At 38.5% G+C, this 27,757-nt stretch overlaps 1 protein-coding gene across 17 annotated transcripts in view; it reads left to right on the plus strand.

Moving 5' to 3' along the window:
• The window catches only part of SVIL (supervillin), a 107,555-nt gene that overhangs the window by 56,464 nt on the left and 23,334 nt on the right, over nt 1–27,757 (plus strand). For 6 of the 17 annotated variants that reach the window (XM_039710899.1, XM_039710864.1, XM_039710834.1 and 3 more), the window contains 14 exons: nt 2,331–2,414; nt 4,408–5,295; nt 5,628–5,792; nt 6,422–6,456; nt 7,978–8,039; nt 8,391–8,530; nt 9,286–9,381; nt 10,613–10,865; nt 12,324–12,347; nt 13,492–13,963; nt 15,511–15,730; nt 21,053–21,182; nt 25,224–25,301; nt 25,883–25,951. In XM_039710899.1, the coding sequence (XP_039566833.1) occupies nt 2,331–2,414; nt 4,408–5,295; nt 5,628–5,792; nt 6,422–6,456; nt 7,978–8,039; nt 8,391–8,530; nt 9,286–9,381; nt 10,613–10,865; nt 12,324–12,347; nt 13,492–13,963; nt 15,511–15,730; nt 21,053–21,182; nt 25,224–25,301; nt 25,883–25,951 (2,716 nt within the window). The remainder of the gene's footprint in view (nt 1–2,330; nt 2,415–4,407; nt 5,296–5,627; nt 5,793–6,421; nt 6,457–7,977; nt 8,040–8,390; nt 8,531–9,285; nt 9,382–10,612; nt 10,866–12,323; nt 12,348–13,491; nt 13,964–15,510; nt 15,731–21,052; nt 21,183–25,223; nt 25,302–25,882; nt 25,952–27,757) is intronic. The other 11 variants (XM_039710843.1, XM_039710850.1, XM_039710873.1 and 8 more) reach the window with 11 other exon arrangements.

Below are 27,757 nucleotides of genomic sequence, written 5' to 3' on the forward strand. Positions count from 1 at the left end.
GAATGGTTTTGAACTAAAAGAGGGGTAGATTGATACTAGATATAAGGAAGAAATTTTTTACAAAAAGGCTGGTAAAACACTGGCACAGGTTGTCCAGAGAGAAGGTAGATGCCCCATCCCTGGAAACATTCAGGGTGATGTTGAATGGGACTCTGAGCAGCCTGATCTAGTTGAAGTGTCCCTGCCCATAGCTTAGAGATTGGACTAAATGACCTCTAAAGGTCCAATCCAACTATTCTGTGAGCAATAACATAATACAAATTGCTGATTGCATTATCTCTAATTTCAGATTTTTTTTTCTGGATGAGGCTTTGGTCAGTATTTGCATAAAACAAATTTCCCCTAATTGCTGTCTTTTGAAGGAAGCCATCTGCACCGATCAAGATGTGGTGGAGTACTTAAAGCAGCCAAGAGCTTAAATGTGGGATTTGGTCTCTTGTTTGGATAGACATGTAGGCAGTAGCTGGTATTTTAAAGGCCATGTTGCCAAGACCCCATTCTTTAATACCCCTGAAACTTTCAGTGCCAGTGTGTACTCCATGATATTCAGAGATGTAAGAACAACCTCTCTGAAACTCTTGTCCCTGATTCTGAGTGGTAAAAAAGTCATTGTGTCCATTCAGTCCATTTAAAGTTACTCTCTGGTGGTCTGCTATAAAGCTATTTCACAAGAGAAAAAAAGGCTAACTCCAGTTTTTCATGTGACTGCTGTTCTGAAGTCAATTCCTCATTATATGGAGGCTATAAAATTGGTTTTGTTAAACTTAAATTTCCTGAGTTTAAATTGGAAAATAAATGCAGATCACTTTGGAATATATATGAAAGCTTTTGTGCCTTCAGTACTAAGATTTAATAATTAATCCAGTTACCCATCACTGAGAAGGTATCAGTTGACATTGCCTGCATTTGGCTCCTGAAATGGCTGATTAAATTCAAAAGGTGGCTTACGTTCTTCTGATTGCAGTCTTCAAAGGATGAATGATCAAGTACAAATAATTGCTGCTTGGGCCGTGCCCACTATAAAATTGTGCCAAAGTACACATTAAGAGAGAAGGAAGTTCCTGTGCTTCAAAACAATTCCAGCTAGCTGTTTCTAGTCAGCTTCTGTGAAAAGGTTTTGCCTCCTCTTTGGTCAGTTCCATTAGGGATTCAAAAATGTTTGCAAAAACAGAAGGTGTTTCAACAGTTGGTGTTTGATGTTCTAAGATAGATTTGGATTCAATGACAACGGTAGGTGAGTTCTCAAATTTAAACTTACTTGCATCAAATACACTGTTATCTCCAGAAAAGTTGTTGACTTAACCTTTTTTAACTATTCTTCATAAAAGAGTAGCTAAGCAAAATTGAAGTATATGACCTGGAGCTTAATTTGGGGGTTTTATCCCAAATGGCTCTTCTCCAATGGAAAAGTTTTTTCAGACGTAGCTATAAGTAATGAAAGCATCCTGGCTGCTTGTCACCTCTGGGGAGTGAGTTTGTAAATGTTAATGTGGCAGGACAGACTGTGCTTGCAAGGTTAAAAGTACTCGATGTGTTCTGCTGTTGCTGGGGGATTGTAGGTGAAGGTGAGCATTAGGAAAGTTTTTGAGAAACTTTATGTAGGCAGCCTGCAAACGCCCTTTCTTGCACTGCTGCAGGGCTTTTAAAAACTCTTCTTTCTTTTTATGCTTTCAGCTCCAAAATGTGAACAGAGTAAAGTCAAGGCAAGATTAAATTAGGGGTCACTTTTTTTCTTAAGTTTTTTCCTTTGCCAAGTCACCCAGTGACACAGTGTCTTTGACTTGTGCTAACCAGATGGGCATTTCTTAAGCTCTGTGATACAGGGTTACAATAGGACACAGAGATTCCAGATACTCCTGAGAATTTCTTAGGAAATATGATGGATCCATGTGAATTTTTCACTTCATTAAATTCCTATTTCTCCTTTGTTTTGGTTGCAGCAGTCTTTACTACTTCAAATCACAAATTAAAGGAATGGTTTTAACAGCTTTTTCAGATGTCCTTACACAAACTGACCTGCAATAGCAAATGCAAAAATAAGGTTGTGTAGTTGCTTTCACTTCTCAATTTTTGGACAATGTGCACTTGGTAAAGTTACCCCTGCAGAATCTTTACCACTTGGCATACTTTGTATATGGTTGTGGGATTATATAATAATTTCTTTCACAGTTTATCACCTTTGAATTGGCCTAGTGTTGCTTTTGTTTTCTAGAACAGACCTCTGCAACTGAGTAATCAAAAATAAAAAGCAGTGGGGAAGGGAGATTGGGAGAAATAATGGGAGCATGTATTGAGATCTCAGAAATTATCTGAAGTTCTGTTTTCTGTAGTAGTGCAGGGAAAGCAAAACCTGAATGGTTTCTTCAGAAAGATTCAGAAGGAGACACATCTTCACTTATCAGCTGGCCCTCCAGGTATCATAAAACATAGCTGTGTGGCTAACAATCAGACTACAAACACCCCTTTCTTTCCTTTTACTCTCTACATTTAACACTTGCCCTTTAATTTTCCTTTAACAGCAGCAAGTAAGAAAGTGGGGTTTTTGTGAATAAAAAGCTTGTGAAACTTTTCTGAAGCATCTGCTTTTATTCTAACTTTTGAATAATTGGTGTTTTGATGAAAAAATACAAATTCCCCAAGCTTCTTCCGCAGTTACTATCATTCTGACTTCCACTAGATTTTATAACTTATTTTATCTCATTTTGTGCTCTGCAAACCACCATATTTTTCTACTGTACACCATTCCATCTTAGCATTCCCTACAAGTAACTCCTTGAATTCCAAAGGAGATGGTACAAGATAAGTAAAAAAAAAAACAACAAAAAAAAACAAAAACGAAAAGTAAAACAAAATCGTGATCAAAGCTACAGGCAGCTGCTTTCTCCTGGTTTGGTAACATGTACAGTAAGCCCACCATGAAAAGCATTGCAGGAAGACTGTTTTTAATGTTCCTGATTAAAGTAATGCCTATAACCCAGTACTAACATTGGTGTGGATGTTCTGGAGAATGCTTGGTACATGTAGTTCAAAGCATACTTCTTCAGACTTAACACACTTTATGTGCTTAAGCAACTTTCCCTGACAAGTGCATCAATCTTCAGAGGTAAGAAGCACCAAAATGTTAGAAAGAGTGGTGTTTCAAATAACTTGGGATATCCTGAATTATTCTCATAGATAATTTGCCTTTTTTCCCCCTAAGTATTACTTTTTTCTTAATGATGTAGACTCCAAAAAGTCTATTGGTAGCAAGCCTGGAATTGCACATACTTTGAGCTGGATTACTTACTTTCAAACAGTAGTTTCCTAGCTTGACTCTCTCTCTTTCCTTAAAATTAAAATTATTTTTTCATACCCATTTGGGATGGGAGGAATTACAGGGCTTTCATTTTTAATACTATGTGTGGTGTGTTATCTAGAGACACTCACCCTGTGAGGTGTCTGAGCCTCAGCAAGGCTGGAGAGCTTTACCTGCAGCAGTAGCCCCCCGAGCAAAGGCTGCCCCCGGCTGCACGTGTTTGCCTCCCACTGTGCTGCTGTATTCTGTTTAGAAAGGTTAAATAAAACTCTGTTTTGCATGGATGTTGTACAAGTCCAGAGGTGTTTCCAGAAAACACATTGAAGTAAGGTAACTTTTGGGAACAAGTTTTTTTTTTGCAAGTTTTGCATGTTAGAATGTAATAAAACATTTTCAAACAGAATGCTTGATTCAGTTTTTAAATGCCTTTTTCCCTGCAAGCTCTCTGAAGAGCAACAGCCATGCCATAGTTTTGCTTTCAGGTTTAGGACTTGCCCTTTCAAGGTATTTATTCACTTACTGAAACAGGTTACACTACATGAGATTTTTCAGATGTCTTAAATTATATACAAAAACACAAGTAAACCAGTCTCTGGCAAAATATCTGAAGGGCTACGTGGAGATGTTTTTTTCATCCCTTTCACCAGTGCAACAACGTCTTGGTATGACGTAAGCTTCGAGTGTTTAGACGTCTTCAAACATCTGACTGCACACCCAACTGCCAGTAGAATTTGCAATTTCAGGCTGAACCCAATACTCTGATAATATAAAAAGCAGTTTTGATCATCTTGTTTTTTTGAGACTATGGGTATGTGCTGTTTGGCAAACGCACTTGTGATCTCATGAGAACATGCTGTATGTTCCCAGAGCTTGCACAGTTACCTTCTCAGGAGTCATGCATGTCCATGGCCCGTGAATCACTTGACTGTTGTGAGCAGTGTTGCTGCTAAGACCTGGGGGGAGGAAGGGGTTGCATCATAAGATTGCTTTATTTTAATGCATTGATTTTTATTTTACTTCAATGTTGCTGTCTGTACCCACAGTAGGTGTCTGTGTTCCTTTCCAGATTGGGTATTGCTGTTCACAGCTTTAATCCTTTTTCTTTCTTAAAGAGTAAAAGTTAGAGAGAAATTGGTGAAAGAGGAAAGTGCTCGTGGAAGCCCTGAACTTGTCACAGACACAGTATCACAGAGAAAATCCCATCCAGTGCCAGCCCACTACATGCCTCTTCAGACAGAAACGTCTGCCTTTGATAGGGTTATAAATCAGCCCGTCAGTTCCGTCCGCCAGCCAATCCATGGCTATATCCAGCCTGCTGGCATTGCTCACACGGCTCAGCTGATGGCAGCAGAAGAGCCAGCAAACACTCCTGCTGGCAGCCTCCTCCCGACAGACAGCGTTAGCCTCGGAACAAAGTCCTCAGCAGCCACCGCATCAGAGAGCGAAAAGAAAGAAGCACCTGGTTACGGAGCAAAACCTGCTGAAGAAGATTCCTTGGAGGGTGAACAGGCCTCCAAAGGCAGAAGGCCCATTCTGCCGTCTGAGATTCGCAAGCAAGGGAAGAACCACGAAGGCCTCTTCAGCGGAGGAGAATTGGAGACCCCTGTGGGGAGTTCCTCCTTTGCAAGCAAGCCGAAAGTTAACTCAGAAGTTCAGAGGGAGTTGGAATGCAATAAGAGGCAGGCCCCAGAGCAGCAGTTTAAGACCCCTGAGAACGTAGAAAGGAGTGAAGCTGTTATGTACATACAGAGCGGGTCTGTATTGCAGCCTGACAAGGCAAAGGCTCCTGTTTGGAAAGTGTCAACAACAAAGCATAAGGTCCTGACTCGCTCCATGTCTGACTATACTGTGACTACTAAGCTAGAGCCTTTTAAAAGCAAGGAGAGCATGGAAGCAAATCCACCAAATGGTGAGATTGGCATGGTTGACACAAAAGTCTCTGTTGCCCAGCTCCGTAATGTCTTTCTGGAGTCTGCTAATGCCAACAAGAAAACGGAACTGTAGGTGACATTTCACTCGTATTTTCGTGTGAAACTTGCACGTCCTTGGCAAAATTACACCCACTCAACAGCAGTTGTCGTTCGGCACTTAAAGCACACAGCTTAGCTCTCACCAGTGTGTACTGGAGGCTGAGATGGTTTGAACCCTGCTTTTGTGCTTCTGCTTGCTAGTGCGAGTTGTGATGTGGGGTAGCTGGAATGCGTTCGTCTGCGCATGGACCCGGAGGAGCATGCAGAGTGATCTCTGGGGAGTTGTTGAGATGCTTACATCTGTGTTTTACTTCTCTCTCCTATTTTCTTTCCTATGCGCTCTCTGTCGTGCGATTTGAAAGTGACTCTCGGTTTGAGATGTCGGCAGCAGGTAGTACTGTGTCTGCCAATGGGGACCGTGGGCCACGAAAGGCAAGGCGCTATTTTACTCCTGGTGAAAATAGAAAGACTTCTGAGAGATTTAAAACTCAACCCATAACATCAGCAGAACGAAAGGAGACAGATAGGTAGGCACATACGTAGCTCTGTGAAGCGTTCTGGTGCAGCTGGATATTAACAAGGCTGGGACAAGATTTGTTCATATGTTGGAATAAACGTTTTGCAAAGTTATTGTTTGCCTTTAAAAACAATCAAGTATTTATTATAGCTTTCTATAAAGTGAAACCCAAGCCCCCACCCTCCAACAAAACCAATTTGTTGCAAATGCCTCCCATTTGAAATAGCGAACAGTGAATCATCGTAAAGTACTGTAGCTGTCTGGTTTGAATGTTAAATGCTTTTGGTTTTATATAAAGGGTTTCCTTTCCATCTACTCTGCTTTATCATTTACTCTCTTTGTAAACTACCAAAGGTACCTATTTTATGTTAAAAAGCTGGCAGCAAATCATAGACTTTTATTTTCTGTAAGGTAAACTAGAAATAATTTTCCTTTACTGTATTTAAGTTTGGCTGCAGTTGCTTGAATTTATGCTTTATTAAAGGGTGTTCCCAAGTGGACACTGCTGAAACTTGAAAAACAGATAAATTCTCCCAATCTTAAGACTTTGAGGTTCTGCTACTTCAGATTGAATTTGAATTTTATTTTTGATGTCTTGTTTCCAGCTAACTTTTTTTCTGTTTGATAATTTTTCACTAGGTCAATTTTGTATGCAGAAATACCAACTGCTGACGGTATGTTGCTGTACTGTTTTCCAAGGAAGAAATGGGATCTGATGTGTTTTATTTTGTTTTAACTGAAGAACTGTTTGATAATGCAAACAAAATCCACTTGTGTTTTCCAAGGAAGGAATGGGATCTGATAAGTTTTATTTTGTTTTAACTGAAGAACTGTTTGATAATGCAAGCAAATCCACTTGAAAATATCTTTACCTATGATACGTAGTTGAAATACCCCTTTTCCTTGGGCCATATCTACTACAGACTTGATTTCAAACTCATTTCCAGTCCAAAAGTCAGTCTGTGGATACCAAACTTCAAATGGGAGTCAAGTGGAGAATGGCTTGAAACTTTTCAATACAGTTGGGGTTGGATTTTTTCCTAATTTAGACAGTAAATAAGCTAGTTGTTGGGAAAAAATTAATCTTTGGTCAGATTTAATCACTGGTCTATGACTTATAATTTAAAGAAAGCCTTTAGGATATTGTGAAACTGATGTTGCTAACATGTTTTTTGGCTAAGGAAATTGCAAAATGCAGGTTATTAAATTACAGAATTAAGTCTGCACAAAATCCACTTGAAAATATCTTTACCTGTGATATGTAGTTGAAATACCCCTTTTCCTTGGGCCATATCTACTACAGACTTGATTTCAAACTCATTTCCAGTCCAAAAGTCAGTCTGTGGATACCAAACTTCAAATGGGAGTCAAGTGGAGAATGGCTTGAAACTTTTCAATACAGTTGGGGTTGGATTTTTTCCTAATTTAGACAGTAAATAAGCTAGTTGTTGGGAAAAAATTAATCTTTGGTCAGATTTAATCACTGGTCTATGACTTATAATTTAAAGAAAGCCTTTAGGATATTGTGAAACTGATGTTGCTAACATGTTTTTTGGCTAAGGAAATTGCAAAATGCAGGTTATTAAATTACAGAATTAAGTCTGCCATCTTGCTACTCTTTCCCTCTTGTCACCTTTGGCAAGCGTGGCACAAATTAAGTAGGTAATCTCATGAGTAGCTATATTTAGATATAATGCCTTATGCTATTTGAAAGCTGATATTCCTTGCAGCTCTGAGATGCTGGCTCTTGGATCTGGAGGATGCTGATTTCAGCTCCTGAGGAAACCAATTTAGCCTCTGAGAAATGTGGACACAAGGTGGTAATCAGAATGGCCAGCTAGTAGAAGATAGATGTTCAGCACTCTTCATTCACCCTTAAGGCAGTCTTTATTTTCTTAGTCCGTGTGTTTTCATAGACTGATGCAACAGTTTGAAATAACTTGAACTGTCCTGAAGACAAGTCTTTTGTTTGCAAATCATGTCAGGCTACATGTCAGACTGTATTGCTCATTTGATGCAATACGTGTGAAAACAGGTAAAGTTTACACAGCTGGGTTCACAATAAGTTTTTTGTTAAATGTGAGAAACAGACAGCTTCTTTTCTGGTTTGTAATTATTCATATTTTAAAAATATTATTCTTAATATGAGATTGATTCATTATGTTCAGTCTCCTTTTTATTTTCTCTTTGTGTAGATGAAGAAAAATTGGATGACCGAGCTAAACTAAGCGTAGCTGCAAAGAGACTCCTTTTTAGAGTGAGTATTGCATTTTCTAAAGAGCAGGTTGAATGAAACATTTGAAATACAAGATGTTGAAGGAACCCACAGTGCATTAGAATGAAGTGTAATGCAGTTAACCAAATTCAAGCTACATAACTTTTGTTTTTTACTTCATTTCCTACCTACGCAGTAGACCTGTTGCTCTAAAGCCTGCTTTAAGAATGTAATTTAGAGGGAAGTGTGTAGTGAGTTTTATCTCCATGCAATGGTGTGGTTGCATCTTGCTTCTAATTCAGAGATGGGCATTTGGGAACTTCACTGCTAAGAAAAAAGTATTGTTTCAGAACTTTTCTTCCATGGTTTTAACTGTGACATATGTCCTGTTAGGAAATGGAAAAATCATTTGAAATGAAAAATATTCCCAAACCACCTGCCAGAAGTTCGGCAGTAGAGAGAAGGCTGCGGCGCTTGCAGGACAGGTCTCACACACAGCCCATCACCAGTGAGGAGGTGGTCATTGCAGCCACGTAAGTCTGGTGCACGTGTTGGCTCTGCCCCTGGCTCCTGCTTCAAATCTGGGAATAAACTCCATATCTGTGTGCTTATAACTTTGTAGCGAGGAAAACATTTATTGCTAAGGGCCTTGAGAGCCACAGGGGAAACTATATTGAAATTCCTTTTTAAATGTAGAGGGACTAGTAAAGCATAACTTGTATGATCTGTAATTTGGCAGGAAGTTTAGGAACCTGTGGATTAGGTAAACGAGATTAATCATAGCATTGTTTCATAACCCAAATGAATAAGATAGTTTGTGCTGAGGGAAATCTGCACAATTTCTTATGGAATGTATATGTATTGGGGAAAACTTTTTACACCCTGAAATCTCAAAGGTACATTTTGGAAATGCTTTTCTTGCACTGTACTCGTATATCATTACATTTTCCTGGAAAAGGGAAAATCATTTTGGGGGGGAAGTTCAACAGGGATGAATTGAATGGATGTTCACCTAATGGTCAGCTGTTAACTTACTTTATGGGTTAAGAATAACTTCAAGAGACAGCCTGTTTGCTCCTTTAGGTTTTTAGTTTTTTCAAGGTATTTGGAATTACTTAGCAAATGTCACAGCAGATAACTCAGTTAATTAAAAATGATTGCTGTTTGGTTTTTTTCTGTTTTGTTTTGGTTTGGTCTTTTCTGTAGTTAACACTTAATGTATTGCTTTTCTTAATGCTTTTTTCTTCTCTCTCCCTGTGAATTTTCCCTCCTTGGCAATTCTTTAAAGTGAAACTACCCCTGCTTCACGTTCTGTGAATACCCACACAGTAGTGACAAGAGTACCTAGTCCCACTGTAGTTAAGAGCACTGTACAACCTACCAGGTACTGGGGGGGTAAACATGCATGTTACATGGAGCACAAGATTCCTCAATAGCAGATGCATCTTTAAAGTCTTGAATGCCTTTTTAGTGTGCACAAGTGAATACATGTTTCAAGAATATTTAAAACATTTGTCAACTTCATTTATGTTTGCATGACAAAGCAATGCAGCTTTTTTTTGTCAAGTGTCTGTTTTCAGGACCCTTCTAACCACACTTAACCTGTTGTAGAAGCTTACTCTTCTTCTGAAAGAAATTAATTTGCATGTGAGCAAACATAGCAGAACCCTCTTTGCTCTTGTAATTTATTTTTTTTTGTATGGTAGTGTCATCCTGAGATGAAAATAGCACAGCTCAGTGCTTGATTTCACAAGCAGTACATGTCCTTTGTCTGTCTCTACATGTATTTTTTTAAGCTTGCAAAATTAAAGGAAATATAAGAAATTGCACCACCTATAGGTAAAGTTGCAGAATACTATTCTGAATGAGAACTTTAGCAGAGACCATGAAAAAAAAAAATTAGACAATACTACTAATTCCATAAATGTGAAAGAAGTTGAACAATAAAGTCTTTTATAGTTAAGGTGAATAAAATACATTATTGTAGAGACAAATGCTTTTACAGCTTTTATGAATGAAAGTGTCTGCCTTCAGCATTGGTCAATTTTCAAAATCAACGGACTGTGTTTCAAAACCAATTTTTGTTGCTGATTTATCCCAGATAACTCAAAACAAAAGACAGTCTGAATTCTGTTCCACTTCAGATTAGAAGAGTCATTGCAATTTATTCTAACTTAAAAGCAGCACAAACTTGGAGTTTAAGTCTGTCTTTTAAATGTTTTTATCATAGATGGTCCACAAATTGCTTTCAATAAAATTGAACTTTATATAAATTGCACTGTAGGACCTTAAAGGCATCTTAAATGTCTCTCCATAGCTCTGTGCTCTGTATAAAGAAATTGTCTGTAAAATCTCTCTTCAGTCTTGAGTTCCCTCGTAAAAAATGTTGTGTCCTAATCAAATGAATTCATGAATGAAAATGTAACTCTTTTTTAAATCTTCAGCTGTTGAATTAGAATTCCTCATGCCAATGTTGAACCACTGCATACCCACTTAGGCTGCTACATTACATTGGCTATTATGCTTCACGTGCAGATCTTCTGCTTCTATCAGGTTGAGATTTTAAAACTGCACAATGGCTTCTTCAAAACTAATTTCCAGTTCTGCTTCTTCAGCTTGCAGGCATCAGCACACCAAAAAATTTTAGCTAAAGAGGAGATAAGAGCAGCCAAAGAGGCGATGGGGCAAGATCAGTCTGAGGAACCAGATTCTTCCACCTTAAGCTTGGCAGAAAAGATGGCTTTGTTTAACAAACTGTCTCAACCAGTATCCAGGGCCATCTCCACCAGGAATCGGGGAGATATGAGGCACAGGAGAATGAATGCTCGTTACCAGACCCAGCCAGTCACTCTTGGAGAAGTTGAACAGGTAAGTGCCATCATAGCTCTTTTGCATTTGTTTTTATCTGAGAAAACAGCTTCAGCGTGAGGTACCATAAAGGTTGGCCTTTCCTTTGCTCTGAACTACACACACAGGAAAAAGTTTGTCAGGAAGCTGCCTTCTGACATTGAACATTCCCTGAAGTGTTCAAATTTTTTGGTATGGTTTTCTTCTTTTTTAAAGTAATTTGAGAGTATATCGACTTCCTGCCTAGTGCAACTTGTAGCTTTCACAGTGTGGGTCACTTCCACTAGAGTATTACGTGTTGTCTAAAAGTAAATTCCTGATCAAAGGTGTAAAAAACTGAGACACACACATCATTTTGCTTTAGGTGTATTTTCAGGGCATTTTGAAGCTTTGTCATGTGCAGTTTTCAGGCTCTTTCCTGAAAGCACAATATATTGCTGTTATTAGTGAGGACATAGTCTGTCATTTTCCTCTGGGAGGAGGCATTGATTTTTATCTGTATTTTTTTCCTTAAAAGCAGAATACTTTTGAAATTCAGGAAGTCAGAGAGAAATTATTTAATGTGGAGTGAAATTTGGCTTCCTGTTCTGGAATACTTCATCTAATTGGAACTGCAAAGGAATGCCTTTTTAGTAAAGCCTCAGCATAAAGTGGCCCAGAAGTGGTCTTTTAGATCTTTTCACAATAGCAGAAACAGCAGTCCCTTTGCATTACAGCTTTGAAAGAAATCACTTTAGCAGTGAAGCACAACTCCTGTGCATGTCATATTTCTATGCATTTGGATAAATCTGAGTGTTAGAATGTTCCTGCCCTTTTCTTTCTATATGCTTCATTCATGATTATACATTTTCCATATTTTATAATAAGAGGATAGTGTGAAAGCAGAATTTCTCTAAACATATTGGTTCAAGGCTGTACAGATTATAATTGTACTTTATGCCAACTTTGTTTGCACATGAAGTAGTAATAAATGCTTGACAGATTTATTTAAGCAAGATTTCCAGACCTTACATAGTCCTTTTTCCATTCGCTCTCCACGTGCCAATCACTGTCACAGCATGGTGTCATTAATGATTGTGTCACTGACTTGTTTGGGGGCCAGTAAGGTGGTGAACAGAAAAGGGCTGAAGCAGATGGGAAGAAGTGACAGTCATGTTACTTTGTCAGCCTTACACAGCAAACATGCTTTTCAAGCAAGGAAAATCAGAGGAAGCATGTTGTGTCATCTTTCTGAACCTAGCAAATTACTCTGAAGCAAGCTCAATGGGAATATATTTTCAAAAAGACTTTCTGAACTTTTCATTGGAGTGTTGGGGGGTTTTGAGATGCAGGTATGGTTTTTCTAGAAAGAAGCAAGAGAGCACTCAAAATAGATAACTAGAGGTTATATTCCCAAAATGCGTATTTGAAAATGTAAATATCTTGTAATTAAAACTGAATTCACTTTTCTGATCTCATCTAAATTTCTAATTCTGATAGATGCAATGGAAAAAAAATAAACTGGTAATTATTTTCTTAATCTTGTTTTGGAATCTTTGAACTAACATAGTCTTTGCTCTGCTTCCCAGTTTACTTAGTGAATGATTGTTGTCTGTGTTTTATGGAATCTGCATGCACATTTTAGGTCTGAGCTAATTTCTTCCTACTGGTGTGATCTTGTCTGTCCTTTTGCACACTAACTCTGCAGTTTGAGAAAACAACAAAAAAAGCCTCTCCAGATGTGTATGAGGCATGTTTGTCACTCTCTTTCATAGCTTTTGTCTCCTTGGAGAAGATAAAGCTCTGCATTTCTGAAAAAAAAATGCATCTTAACTGCATCTAGGAAAATTTACAAAATTACCATGTTAGAAGAGTAGAAAAGATAGTTGTTCCACCACGGGGGCTGGCAGAATAAGCTTGGAAGGGTTTTTAATGTGCTTCTTAGGCTCAAATACTTTGCTCATGACAGCCAATGTTTATATTTGAAAAAGTCCTGCATGAAGGTGATTTATGTGGAGGGAGCATCAGGAATGTCTGCCCTGCATTAGGACAGCACGGAACAGTCTCTCCCTGGCACTGAGTGGTCACCAGAGCTGGGAGCTGCAGAGCTGTGTAAGAGCAGAGCTGTGCCAAAGCTAATGAGTCCTGCTGAGATGCAGAGGTGATTAGCCTGGGCACATGGCATGTCAGCTGGCATCTGGAACCTGAGCTAGTTCCTTCCTGCACTGCTGCAGGTCCTGAGCCCTGACATGATGTCAGGTTGCGTGTTCCACACACCCCTTGTTACTAAAGATGTTGCTGCTCACATGCAGCTGTTTTTACCTTGAGTGGAATAACCCATCTGCAGACAAATTACAGGGGCATTGTTGCTTTCCTTACCTGTTCTAATCTGTCCTGACAAAGTGCAATATTTACATGAAAACATACCTTGGATTAACTGATGTGATAAGGCTACTTTTTGGAATTGATCATTTCAGAGCTTCTTAGTTCTGTTTGGTTTTTCTGGATTTTTTTTGTTTGTTTTTTCCCTTCATAGGTACAGAGTGAAAGTTAAAACATACCTTTGATGAACTGATGTGATAAGGCTATTTTATGGAATTGATAATTTCAGAGCTTCTTAGTCCTGTTTGGTTTTTCTGGATTTTTTTTTTGTTTTTTCCCTTCATAGGTACAGAGTGAAAGTGGAAAGATTGCCCCCCTGTCATCTGCAGTTGCAACATCGATTTCAGCCATGGCCTCTGCCCTTGCTCCGTTGTTTGGGGACCTGCCCGGGAAGCCAGGGACTGATGGAAGAGGGAGTGCTGCCACCAGGTTCCACCCTGCAGCAGAAAACTTGGACTCATCAGGAAAACACACACACAAGTCAGAACAGTGGCAGCCCTCAATGGAAGCACTAGAAAGCAGAAAAGCATCAAAGAAACATGAAGAAGAAAGAAAGAGGTTTCTAGCCCATGAAGCTAATGAAATTAAAAAGTACAGCTCCTTTGAGGATGAAACCACACATCCTGTTCCTGAAAAAACAGGAGACCACCATAAAGACACAGCATACAGCTTCCTGAGGAAGGGCAGCTTGGAACTGTTTGGTTCACAAGCACTTTTTCAGCCTTTGGAACAGAAGGAAATCGATACTGGCATGCAAGGTAAATGGGAAGACAAAAAAGGCCAGTCCTGTGAAGAAAAGGTGGATTTGGAAAGTGTTATGAAAAGCAAGAGGTGTGGTAATTGCTTGCTGTTGTTGTGGTCTCATTCAGCAAATGGTGTTTCAAGCTTTATGAAGGCTGGTTATGTTTCCTTTTTCTAACATTGCTTAGAAGTACAGAAATATCTGTGAAGTGTTAAGTTTTACAAATAGAGGGGGTTTTTTATTCTTTCAATTTTTCAGTCTTTAAAGATGGTTCAGTTTTATTCAGATTTATTTACTTTCAAAGAAGTGGTATTATATGCTGAAGCTAAGAGTTATTCTTTCTGGTTTTGCCCTTGCACCTGCCCTCCAAAATTCAGAACAAACTAAACTTGCTGCTCTGAATCAATTATCTGCCCTTAATTTTTGCCTTACTGTGCATATAGAGTTATGAATTACCCACATATGTTCATACATAACTAGGGGTGGAAAATTTTCTGATAATTAATTTTGCAAAACTAGTATTATTTTCTCTTTGATGTGGTGATGAAATACAAACCAGGAAATTCTCAGAGCAATTACATTATTATATGCACAGCATAATTTAAACTTAAAAAACAAACTTGCCCATCTTCAAATAAAGTACCTTGGAAATAAACAGTGAATTTGGTAATTTCATAAGTCCTTCTGTTCTGCTGAATTTAGAAGGACGTTGTATTCCTTTTCTCTTTTATTGTGATGGGTGACAGGATCACACTACCCTGTAGCACTAAAAGCATTTTTGTGTTCATCCTGTGAAGTTAATTCATTTTGAATTTTATGGTCTTCACACAGGTGTAGAGAGGAAGGTACAGTTCTGCCTCTATTCCTCTAAAGCAGTATCCATTCTGTCCAATTAGCCTTTGATGACTGCAGGGGAGATGGAGACTGGGATATAATAGGAGCAGTCATATATCAGAGGGGTGTTGTGCTTATAACATTTCAAAAAGAAAAATGAAGATCACTTACATTTCTTTAAGGATAACTGTAATGGTGCATTTATCTTTCTTCAAGGCAGTTTTTTTCCTGTGGTTTAATTGCTGCTTGAAATAACAAACCCAAAAGAGCCCCCAACACTCTCCTAGAAAATAATACCTCTATTAAGCTATTAAATGTTCTAGTATGCTACTCAAGCATTAAACTGCTTTACCAAATAGTTAATTTTCTTGTTTAAATTTTGTCTGCTTCTCTTCCCCTGCTCTTTGTTCCTGTCCCTTTCATGTGTTCATTTTCCTGTTGGTGTGATGAGGGGAGCAGCAGTTTGTGCCTCACCCATGTGAAGTTCAGAATTGTGTATTGAACATGATGTTCTGTGGCTTCATGTGAACATCAGTCACAAATGGATAGTCCTTGCAGCAAGTAATGCTGCACAATTAATCTTTGTGCTCTAGCTCAGCCAGAAGTTTCTCCCTGTTAGAATAGTATGTGATGTGAATGTTTAAAATACAGATTTGCTTCTTCAGTGTTAGTAACGTAAAGTGTCTTTGAGAACAGAACTAATTCAGCACTTCTCTTTTTAATGGGCAGACCATGCTGAGCCTTCTTCTGAACTCACCAGCACATCAGCCATGAGGACAGTTTCACAAACAGCATCTGCAGCATCCTGTAGACTGCAGGAGCTCTCTGAACAATTGGAAGGCAAATTTTATAAGAATTCCTGTGAGATGTTTTCCATGGGAGAGAGCAAAGCACAAACAGCTGAGGATGTCCTTGATAATTCCAGCAAAACTATGTCAATTAAGGAAAGGTACTTAAATTTCTCTTTCTTTTTTAATGATCCCTATAAATACAGTTATTATATTGATGATGGTGTAAAAATAAGCTTTAAAACTGTTTCTAAAAAAGCTAAGGAGTGATTATTAGGCTTTATTATTACTAACAGCAGAAACATGTAGCTAATCTGCCTGACATGCTTATGAAGCAGGTGATGGTGAATGAGAATTACCATTCAAGAGAACATAATAACCTGATTTTGAAAGAGTCACCTGAATAATCAATGAATATTTCAGAAAATTAAAGTTGTAAAATATACATGTTCTAATTACACTTATATACTCAATATAGTTCTCCAGGTTCTGCTTTCAGTTATACAGCAGGTATAATGTGATTCTGGTTTATTTTAATAACCATTTCTTGTTGGTCTAGAGGAGTCCCTTAAATAAGCTGACTAGAAGGAGTCACAGATAGACTCTGCTATTGCCCCACTACTTTAGAAGTACCTGGTTGCCATTTTGACTTCTTAGAACTTACCGAAGGGATTTTAAAAGGATAGTAAGGGACAGGTTTATAGGAGTACTAGGAATACTTTTTCCAACCCAAGATCATTCTGATCTGAAGCAAAATGTGATGTCCTGCACTTGTGCAGAGAGTGGGAGTTCAGGATTGAAGTGCCAATAGCTGCTGTAGTACTTGTAAAAGTTTTCCTAACATAGTTAGAACTTTGAGAGTATAAACTCAGTCCCAAACTGGTAGCAGTCCAGTGAGTGAATTATGATTCTTTGGCCTATCTTCGCTTCAGTTTTTCTGTGTGAAAGCAGAACCAATAAATGAAACTAGTTGCCTGCTTAAACTTCCACTATGTAAAAGTATTCCCTCACTTAATGAGGGGAGTGTAACATTCGGCATTCTGAACCATTTTTTTTTCCTTTTAAACGTAATTCCAAAGTTTGCTTCCCAAATTCATGTGTTTCTAGGAGGTATGTAAGTCTCTCATTTACAGAGCATCCCCACTCCCTGTCAACCCCTTTACACAAGGGGGTGCAGGGGCAACTACAGCAGCTGTGCAGTCTTAGTGCCCTTTCTGGAGGCTGTACTTACCTTTTTCAGTCTTGCTGTTGTTTTGCTTAAAGCCCTTTCATCCCCATCCCCTTCCTCTAAATATGTCAATTGTCTTGGCAGATGAGGTTTAAGACCATAACTTCTGGTTTATATGTGGTAAATTATCTACCATCCCTGATCCTGGTGGAGAGAAAGAGGTTGGAGGGAAGATCCAGGTTTTAGTAGCTGTTTCAGTCCTAACTTCAATGCCTCAGCTCAGTTGATCTCTTGAGGAACTGAAGCTTGTCAGTCACACAATCAGGAACCACTTTTGTTAGGACTCTGTCTACTCAGTCCCAGAGCTGACAAAAGAAAATACTTGCTGTCTTGTCAGGAGTTTGTGTTCCCTGATTCCACAAACATCTGTAAATGACTGAGCTTATATCAAAATGTTTCAGCCTTCCAAAATACCACAGTATTCTACTTCTTGTCCCAGAATTAAAAGACTACAACCACTAAGTTTCTTTTGCTTGGCTGAAGTTCATGCCAAGTATTCATAAACATCAAAGAACATTTCTGCTAAAGATTAACTATTACACTTGGATTTCTTTTTCCTTTTACATTCACTAACTTCATCTTCCCATCCAGTGTATTTTTCTGGCTGTGTCAGACATTCTTTCACCTTATGGAAGAACAACTTTTCCACACATGAAATAGTATTTGGGCAGGATGCATGAATGCTGGTCTGGATGAAAGTGATTTTCCACAAAGACTTGCTTCACTGAAGTCTTATATATAATACTATCCTCATAGAGTGAATGTATGGCTGGCATTTTCAGAATTACCTGTATTATATAGAAGAATGGAAATCATGATTTTTTTAAGGAGGAAAGACACCTATACTCTCTTTTCCTGTCTTTGTGCATTTATTGAGACCAAAGCCCATCCTGTCAGCTCCGCTGTAGAAGTCAGCTGCATGCCATGATCACTATTTTAGAAAGCTACATCTGATTAATTTGTGCTGAACCTCTTACCATCATTCTCACTTTCTCAGGAAAAATCTAGCCTAAACTTAGTTTTCAACCTTTTTTTGATGTATGGATGCCTGAGCAATACTTTCTTATGCAGTCTGGTTCCCACTATACTGAATTTATGCACTCTTTTAACAGGCAACTTCCTTTCTGTAGTTATATATTTCATATTGCCCTCCAGGATTTATGATTTATCCAAAAAGAACTGGTCAAGTGCAGCCAAGGGAGAACATGTGAAAACCAATCCTATGTGTGGTTTGTTCTAGCTCAAGGAGACAACTAGCAACTAAGATACTAAAATATTGCTACAGAAGAAAGATGTGTCATTTAGATATTTTTTTGCCAGGATTTTTGCCAAGGCCTTGCATGCAACTCTCTTTGTTTAGGCAGAACCATTGTTCAGATCTCATTTCTGTTTCCCTTCAGTATTCACTATCCAGCATTTTGCCTTCAGCTCTGAAAGCTTTTGCTTTGAGGCCACCCTGACACCTCTGGGATGAGGATCATTCTGTCTTGATGTCACACAGTCTATCTCAGTAGCAAGTAAAAGAAGGATGCAGAGCAAGCTGTCAAAGATGGGCAGACATGTTAAAAGCTTTTTCTTTCAAGAAAAGAGTAGAACTTATTTTCTTCATATTGGAAAAGGAACTTTTGGAGGCAAAAGTAGTGTGTCTACACTGTGAAAGTGACTAATGAATTATTCATTATTTATAAAAAATGGAAAAAATATAGGTATTCAATGAAACTAGTAAGAAGCAGGCCTTAAACAAATCTAATGGTTAGACCTAAAATTTGCCTTATTTTCTAAGATTTTCCAAAGAATCGCTGCTGGGCTGATTCTTTGGAAATCAGTTCTGGGCTGATTCAAAGTAAGCTGGTGGGCTTACTTTTAGGAACCAATTCAGTAGTTCTTGCATCTTCATTAATACAAAAGAGTGTCCTCCATTCAGTTGTTGCTGAGTCAGGGCAGTCTGACTTTATTGCCACTTCCATTGTTCAAAAGAAACGCGTGGCTTTAGGTTTTACACAGCAGTGAAGTTTTTATTGGCATACATGTTTCTTTTAAGTGGTGATTTCGTTGCTTAAATTCAGGCAAATGTGTGTTCTCACTTGTAGGAGTCAGTTTTTCATTACACGTACCAGTGAAGAATGGAGGGCTGCTATGAAACCATCCTTATGGCAGAGAAGAAAACAACATCTCCAAAAACACAGAAATAGTCTTAGAATTAAAGATTTTTCTCTCCCTGACCAAGCAGACTGTTTGGGTCAAAGGTCTAGATCAAATACCCTGCGGTAATGTTAGTTTAAAAAAAAACCAACCACAACCCAGAAAACCCCACTTTTTTCCCCCTGCCTGCTATGCTGAACAGCTGTAAACGTTTTAAAAAACAAACAAGGCTGACCAATATGCCTTCCAGCTTCAATTATCACAGATCATTTCTAAGCAAAACTGACTTGAGAGAACATAGCTACTGAAGATAACTCATTGCATGGTGGCAATTCAGTCCCATCTTGGTCTCCTCCACAGTTTTACACATGCATGGATGCACTCCAGAAGATTAGTTCTGGGCAGTGAAATCTTGTGTCCTTTCTGCAAACAATGACCATGACCTCAGCTCCTTATTGTGAGTCCTTCTCACCCCTACTCATCCTGTGCTGTGAGGTATGAAGCAACCAGGCAATGTGAAGCCTGCCAGCACTGCCTGCCTAGGCAGGAAGAGAGGAAATAACTGCTTTCTTGAATACTAACATTCTTACTGCCATTGTAGTCTGTAGATTTACTGTTTTCTGCATTCTTAGTTTTTCTCAAGTGACTGCCTTAGGCCCAATTGATCATCCCCAAATAGGTCAGTAGCATGGTTGCACCCCCTGGATTTTTGCAGGAGGCAGCTGCCTGAAACTTGGCTTCTGGCTAGACCTCTTTGGTTCTACCCCTTCCTTCTCCTCAGAGTTTCCAGACAAGATTTGCTGTGAGGATAAAGTAATCACATCTCTGAAAAAGAATTTCCGTATCTTGTGGTCAGAATAGATTTAACTACTCAACCTGTTCAAACATTGATAGGGTTAAGGGTTTTGTATAATTCTTACTGAAATGCTGTAGATTTGAGAAAGGTATATGGTAAGACTTATTTAAACTAAAATAATTATTTAATAGGTCAATGCAACTGTTTGCAAAAGTGCTGCAGATACACATTTTATGCATTTCTAAGAATGATTTCTGAAGGGTAGAAAACTCATATAAATGTTGATTTCTGAGGAAAGTAAACTGAAGGTCATCATACCTGCATAGTTCTCATATTCCTGACTGACTTCCCCTGTCCCCAAAAGTAGTCACCTCAGGGTTTGTATGGACAAATACAATTCTAGCAAAGATAATCTACATGTCCCCACTGCAGCCAGTCAGCCCTTTGTACTATATATTCAGAATTTTGCTCAAGGTTAGGAAACAGTGCTGTGAAAAGATCCCACTTACTGAGATTAATGGTAATCCACATTTTAAATATAAGACCTCCTTTAAACAAGTTGAATCTTGCTGATAGATTTCACAGCTGCAGGGTAGTTAGCACCAGGTTATTAGAGCATTGTTGCTGCTGATTTGTGTCGCAGCAATGCCTGGGCTAAGCAAGGAGATACAAAGTGATCCCAGGGAGTCTGATAAGTAACCTCAGCCCCTGGAGTTGTAGTGAAAGCAGGAACTGCAGAGTTGTCCTTTGATGTGCCTGATGAGACATAATTGGTGTGTGCCTGCTGAACAGACCTCTTTCTTCTTGGGCTTTAAAGAAAATAATTTTAAAAGTATTTTTAAATGAGTACAATGAAGACCAAAGGATACATATTCTTAACTTTGGACATCTACAGGATAAGTATCCATAGGCAAGCTATTCACTTGCTGTGCCTTAGTGACAGAGTGTAGGGGGAAACAGCAGTTATTAATCTGACCTTTTTATACACCTACTTTAGGAGGATCTGTGTTGTACTTTGGTCTCCCTTGACTGTATTGGCAATTTCCACTGATGATATAAATTAACTGGAGTGTCTGTCTCAGGTCTGGATGTCTGTGTTTTGATAGATGATTGCCATTCAACATGTACAGTATAAGGCTTGGTGTTTGTTTGTGAGCTTTGTATATGTGTATGAAATGTAAATAACTTAGTTAATGCTAGAAAACCTAATTTCAGACTATCTTGAATGCAGCATTAGTGGAACAGTAAGGTTATCTTTTGAGGATAATGGGAAGGACAGTGTTTAAAGCTGCCTGTTTGGCATGCTTTTCCTTATAGGTTGGCATTGCTGAAGAAGAGTGGTGAAGAAGATTGGAAGAGCAGGCTCAGCAAAAAGCAGGAGTATGCAAAAGTGCCTGGCGCTGATCGCAGTGCGCAGATGCAAGAAGTTGAGCAGCTGTTGAAGAAGGTAACTGTCCCTATTTGGGAAAAACATCTTGCTTGAAATGCTTTTGCTTTTTGAAGATGCATCCAAGTAGACAGGCATGCCTAATATTAGCTGCTAGCTCCTGCTACTCTTCTTGTTGTCAGGCTTGTTTAAAAACCAATTCTCCCAGTGTGAGATGTTATTTAATGAGGAAGTCTTCACTATCCTGGGATGTGTAATAGTGTCTTCACATCAGAAGATAATGAACTAGTAAGTGGGTCTGTAAGGCTTCTGCAGCATGTAAAGGTGTAATGATTTAAGCCCTATCTCCTGCCCCTCTTCCTTTCCCCCATTGAAATTGCCTTAATACTTCTGATGTTTTCTTATGTAGGGGTGAGTTTGTAAAAATGTCACATTCCTAACACTGTGTTATCTCTGTGCATACACTGGGTTTTTAACCAGTAATTTTGGATCCTAAAACTACTGAGGTAATGAAGGTACAAGAGCATTCATGAACCATTTGGCTTTTGGTTATCTTGCATGATCTTTGTGAATAGCCAAAACTGTCAGGACCAAGATTTTATCTGTCTTACACAGGTAGTGAATGGAGAGTGAGATGGGTAGAAAGGTGTGGAGGAAAGGGAGATCCACATTGTTAGCACACTCTGATTATGTCTATACATGAGTACATTAGGTTGCCCAGCAAGAGTAGATCTGTAAATCAGAATAATTACTGAGGTAATAATAATTACCGCTGAGGATGTGCTACTTGTGCTATACTTGCTTCTTTTGGTTCAGTGAAATTTTGTTTCAGACTAAATTTAGCTTGGTCCTGTGGCCTGACTGCTTTTAGCAGCAGTAGTGCTACATGGGGATCTTGGAGTACACTTCAGGGCTTGGTTTCTTGCAAAGTCTGTGCAGTCTGCAGTGTGAACCAAAGTGCAGAACACGAGGATGACTGGGAGATTTGCTTCAAAATGGACTGTCCCCTGGCTCAAACTACGGGACCGATGGAGCCTTGTTTCCCTTCTCAGTCTGATGAAATAGGCTGCCTCAAAAGCCTTTAATTTCTGTAGGAATACTTCACAGAGGACGGGTGAAAATAAAATTTGTGTTACAAAATTTGCTAGTGGGGACAGTAATCTTTGGATCCAATTATTTAGTTGTTTACACTTCTACTAAATAGTATAGGCAAACAGTAACAAAAAGTCTCCTGTTCCATCAGTGCATTAAAAGTAAGGACAGTTTGTCATTATTGAGGATAAATCTGTGCCTGAACATGTGAGTCATCCGTCGTTTTAACTGGACAGAAGAGAATAAAGCTGATTTTTGCAGTTTGGTTTATGGGGTTTATTTTGGTTTTGCCCTGTGGACTTGCTCAAAAATCCAGCTGCTAGTTTGAAAGACGTCCTAAAGCAAAAATAGTTCCAGGGAGGAAAGCAAAATTGTGGTCACATTTTTAACAGGCTAGTCTCCAAAATGACAACTGTTGAGATCAGATAACAAATGTACTCCTGCTAAAGACAGTGGGGTTGAGAAAAAGCTTTAAACAGCTGCCAAGATTTAGGCAGAGACAAACCCTTTGTTCTCTCTTCTCACCCCTCAGCACCCATACCCTCCCTGCTGAGTTACCATGTGCAGCGAGCACAAGTCAGGCTTTTAAAGCAAGTAAGGGAGCATGAAGTGCTTGAGGGATACAAGCTTTGAAGTGACAGTGCTAGCAGGGGAACTTTCTGTGACACTGGGTCACCCACTCTGATCGTTCACATTAGCTCTTGGCTATTCAGAGCCTAAATCAAAGGATTTTCATGTCTGCCTATAGATGAAAACTTGGTGTGTAAGATACAGAATTCCATGAACATATTGATGTTTGGGATGCTGATTCTCATGTGATACACGAAAAATATGTAAACCCTTACTGAGATGACCACTCTACTTACAAGACACCATGCCAGCTGCCCTTAAATCTAGAAGTACTGGTTTTGATAAGCAGTCAGTGTGCTGCCTGTTGTCCTTTGAGGACCATGGAGCACTGTGCTGTCGAAGTCTGTTTGTAGAACTTTGAGACTCTGCTGTGTTTGAGAACCTTAAGTGTTTTCTGTTGCTGGATTACAGTAAAAATGCAGAAATTTTATTGATTACTGAATTTTGAGCTGGTTAGACTATTTCCACATATGGCAGTCATAAACACCATGGCATCAAGAGCAAGGGTGTGTAAACTTCTGTCATGCCCTGCTGGTTCAAAACAATGCCTGATGTTTTTAGGTGCAGTATGGTGCTCCTATTAATGTAGTCAGACATCTTTTAGGGGGTTTTTGTGTGTGTGTGTGTGTGTGTGTCTCTCTTAAAAGGTTACCTAAATTGTTCTGGAGATTTGATTATTGATGCATACCTGCAGAAATTAGAAGTTATTAGAGTACATTTAGATTTCATATAAACAACAAAAGTGGAAACATTCATACTCTTAACAAAATAGCTGCATTAAATAGTGCTGTTTGATTACTTCTAGTCAAAATGCTTCTTTGTGGTGTCTACATGGTGAAATATTTATCCAAATGTGTTACAGTCATTTGTGTGTAGACTAAACTGTAGAAAAACACCATAAAATTCATGGAAAAGTTGACAGAGCAACCTCAAACAGGAAAAAAAAAAAAGAGAAACTAGGGAATTAACACAAGCAGATACAGATGAGGGGGGGAAGCTGAGATTTACTTGGAGGTCCAGCATCTGTTTTGATGATTGCTGCACACAGGAGGAAAAATTTTTGGAAGCTGTGAGACTTCTTAAATTATTTGTATATATGGTAAAACATATTTGGACAATTCAAAGAATAGCTCTAACATCAGGGGAGCAACTGTCTTGCTGGATGAATGTCTTACTGGAAAAGAAAAATCTTTCATTTAGGAAAAATATTTTGGATTTAGTATCTTTGTTTTCATCATCTTAGGCTGGATGGAACACTTGCAGTTTGTTGGATTTCTTCATGAGTAGAAAAATTAATTAACTTCAAAATCTTTCCATAATATCAAAATAGGAAGATTTACTGGAATAAAAATTTCTATTTTATAGTGAACCATTCTGAACAGAGTCCTTGATTAATGTGATTACCAGCTGCATTGAGCTGCATTGCAGTTGCACGAAAGCAGTGACTGACATTTGAAACACTTAATTCTTACATTATGTTTAAATTGCAGCTCAGTACTGGTGTTAAAGGCTAGGGTTGAGCAGTCATTTCAAAATTACTCAGAGATGAAGTGTGTAAAAATCTTAGAGAGGGTAAGCCCTTGAAAAATGACTTTTAGGCACTAAGATACTAGTCTTTTGCTGTGGTAAGAGTTTTATCCATTTCATATATGGCATCCACCAAGTGCTTGTATCACATTCTCATCAAAGCTGAAACTAATTATTAGGCTTCATTTTGAGCCATTCTAATGAGCTGCATTTATCCATCCACTGTGCCATGTTCCCCATTTGCTTTAACCTACAGAAGGGAGAAGAATTAAAGCTGGTAAAGCCATGTCTAATCAGCTTTGGGTAAGCCCAGCTCTGGGGCAGGGTTTATTTGTAGGCTGTGTTTGGAATGGTGAACTCACCTTCACTGTGTTGTGGGCTTAGTAAATCCTTCCAGATGGCTTTTGAGTCTCCCAGTTTCAGCAGGCATTCTTTCCTTTCATCCAGAGAATAGATGATTTGCTGTTTAGCAGGGTCTGATTAAACTTGCAGCAGAATTACTCACATTGTGGTTGACATGGTTCATCAATTTAATAGTGCATGAAAACAGAGACATATAAAAATTATCAGCCTACAAAAAGTGTATCTTCCAGATGTGCTGTTTTGTTCTGTGTTGGGTTGTAGTGATATTATTACTAACTTGGATAATTCCTGCATGGAATGGCTTTGGTAAACATGCTGTTGTATTACGACAGCATTTTTGATCTCTGCTTTCCAACAGGGAAAACATTTCTAGAGGATCAAAAGATTTAGTAAGAAATAAGGGAAAGAGGAGTTATTTCTTCCCTATTTCCATTTCTGGTAGTCCAGTTCTTTTCTAATTCCTTTGCTCTGCTTCTGTCCTTGTCATAGGAACCTGTATATGCTTCTACTTACTCTCCTGTTATACCTGCTCTCCATAAATTTCATCCTTTTCTGCCTATTAATCAGGTGAGCAAAAATCTGCACAATTTAAAAGCTCTACAATTTCAAGTAAGGACATTTTACCAGTGTTCTTTAACATGCAGAATTAATAATCCTCTTAACTGATTAACCAGCTCAGTAAATGTAGCTTTAAAGAAACATAATATTATGCTACTATCCTGTGCACTCTTCTTCAATATACATTGTGCTACTGTTTCTCTTATGGTTGCTTTTCTGAAAGTTCTGTATCTGTTTTAGACTGTATAGGTGAGAAAGTAAAGGAAGAAAACATTATTGCATTCATTATAACACTGAAAACTTGTAAGTTGCTGAAAAGGGTGTATAAAAGGAGTAGTATGGAACTACACAGCATTTAGTTTAGAATAAAATGCTGTGTACCCTGATCTCCCTGTAAGTAATGTGCATGTACAATGTAAGACATAACATCATCTAACTTACTGACTGTAAAAAAACCTGCTTTTGTTGAGAGGCAACTTTCCCATAGTGCTTTTCCCTAGTCCCTATGTAAAGGATTTTTGTCTTGGCACATCCTGCTTCTATTCTCTGACTATCCCATCTTCCTGCTTCTCTCTCTTTCTTCCTTTAAGGTCTGTAGTACTAGTTTGAAAGAATCAAGCTCTCTGATTTCTGGTGACCGTCATCCTTGGAGATGGAAGGTGAAATGCTGTATAAAATTTCTATTTCATTTTTGGAGGGAGGAGTGAGACAGAAAATTACACTCAGATGGATGATGCACATTCCTAATTTGTGTTTGCTTGGGAACAGAGTTCTTGTGCTGCTCCAGTAAATGTTAGAGAAGCTTCATGTGAAGTGTTCTTCAGAATCATGTCTGTACCTCTGCAATTCCATCACAGACAATCTGCATAATTAATAGATAATGAGAAATATAAACTTCCTTCACCCAGAGCAACATAACAAAGTTCTCTTTGAGCGGTAGAGTACTAGATCTTGATCTGGGCAAACTAAACCTGGTTCACGTGATCAGAGGTAAAAAATGCAAAGGCAGAAGTGGGTAAATAAACAAGCTGCAGAAAACCACAAGAAAAGGAGGAGAGCTCACTGGAAGGTCTCAGTAGATCTATGTAAATCAAATTCTGTACCTGGTTCAGGTAAAAAATGCAAAGGAAGAAGTGGGCAAATAAGCTGTAGAAAACCACATGAAAAGAAGGAGAGCTCACTGGAAGGTCTCAGTAGATCTATGTAAATCAAATTCTGCTATATTATACTTCCTTGTCCCTTGCCTCATAGCTCACACTTGTGGTTCCTGTGCTATGAGGAATCCATTGGGTTCTTCATTCCCACAGTCTGTGCTGCATGCAGGGAGCTTTCTGACCAGCACGGGTAATGGCAGTGAATTCTAGGAGCAGATACTTACTGCTGGGTTGAGGATGATGAATACAGAAGAAGCTACTGGATATATTATAAATATTTAGGCAACTGATATTTACCATTTCCACATTCACTTCCATAGCTGTTTTTGAATATGATCTTTTACTATGAGTTTTTTAAATTGAACATTAAATTTTGGACTATTTTAAAATATGTTAGTGTTACCTCTTTCCTATAAGCTCTGGATTTAATATAGCTTATTTACTTCAGATCACCTATTAGTCTGGTTGTGACAGAGTTCACCAGCTTTATGTATCTAGAGGATAACAATATAGTGTAACTTAATAATAACCCTCCAGTAATGACGGGAGGCCCTTTAATGGGCTGTTCATTCCATCTATCTTAAAAGGAAAAGAGCAAAAATAGTGATCATCTTTCCACTGACTCTGGTGAGCTACATCCTTCTCTCTTAGCAAGCTGCTTCCTTCCAGCAGTGTCAAGGTACATGCAGACTTATTAGGGTTTGGTGTTTTATTTTTCTGGCACGGTTAATCACTTTGTTATTTGCACCAAACATGAGTTGAGTGTGTTCTGTTTTCCTCAAAGCAGTTCTGAACAGAAAGGCATACGTCTGCATGGACATTCCCCTTCATGTTCTCTTATATGAAGGCTCATATAAAGTTGCAGAGCAAAACAACACAGAGACTTTTTACCATACTTGTACAACTGTTGGATTCTCCATATTCTTTTTTATCACAGGAGCTTAAACTAGAGAAGTTACTTATATTAAAAAAAAACCAAATAGATACTTTTTGAATCCTTTTATGTAATTTATAGCATTCATTTTAAATAGAACCCTCTTTTGAAAAACAGATTATTTTGTGTTCATTCTTGGTTTGGATTCCCCCGGGTAGGGGCAGTCTTGATCTTTTACATAGAAAACCATTAATTATCTTATTTCTTCTTATTTATTAAAAAAAAGGCAAAACGAAATCAAAAACAACAGAACCAAACAGCACACCAGTATGCTAACAGACCACTCTTTCTCAGTTCTTGCAACCTAAAGGGGACACTGCTTGGACTGCAAAACTGTAGGAGCATTGCCTAGATGTGGCCCCTTCCTTAGCATCAAC

This window comes from Passer montanus, unplaced genomic scaffold (genome assembly GCF_014805655.1).
Source record: "Passer montanus isolate IOZ18808 unplaced genomic scaffold, ASM1480565v1 scaffold10, whole genome shotgun sequence".
Lineage (NCBI taxonomy): Eukaryota > Metazoa > Chordata > Aves > Passeriformes > Passeridae > Passer > Passer montanus.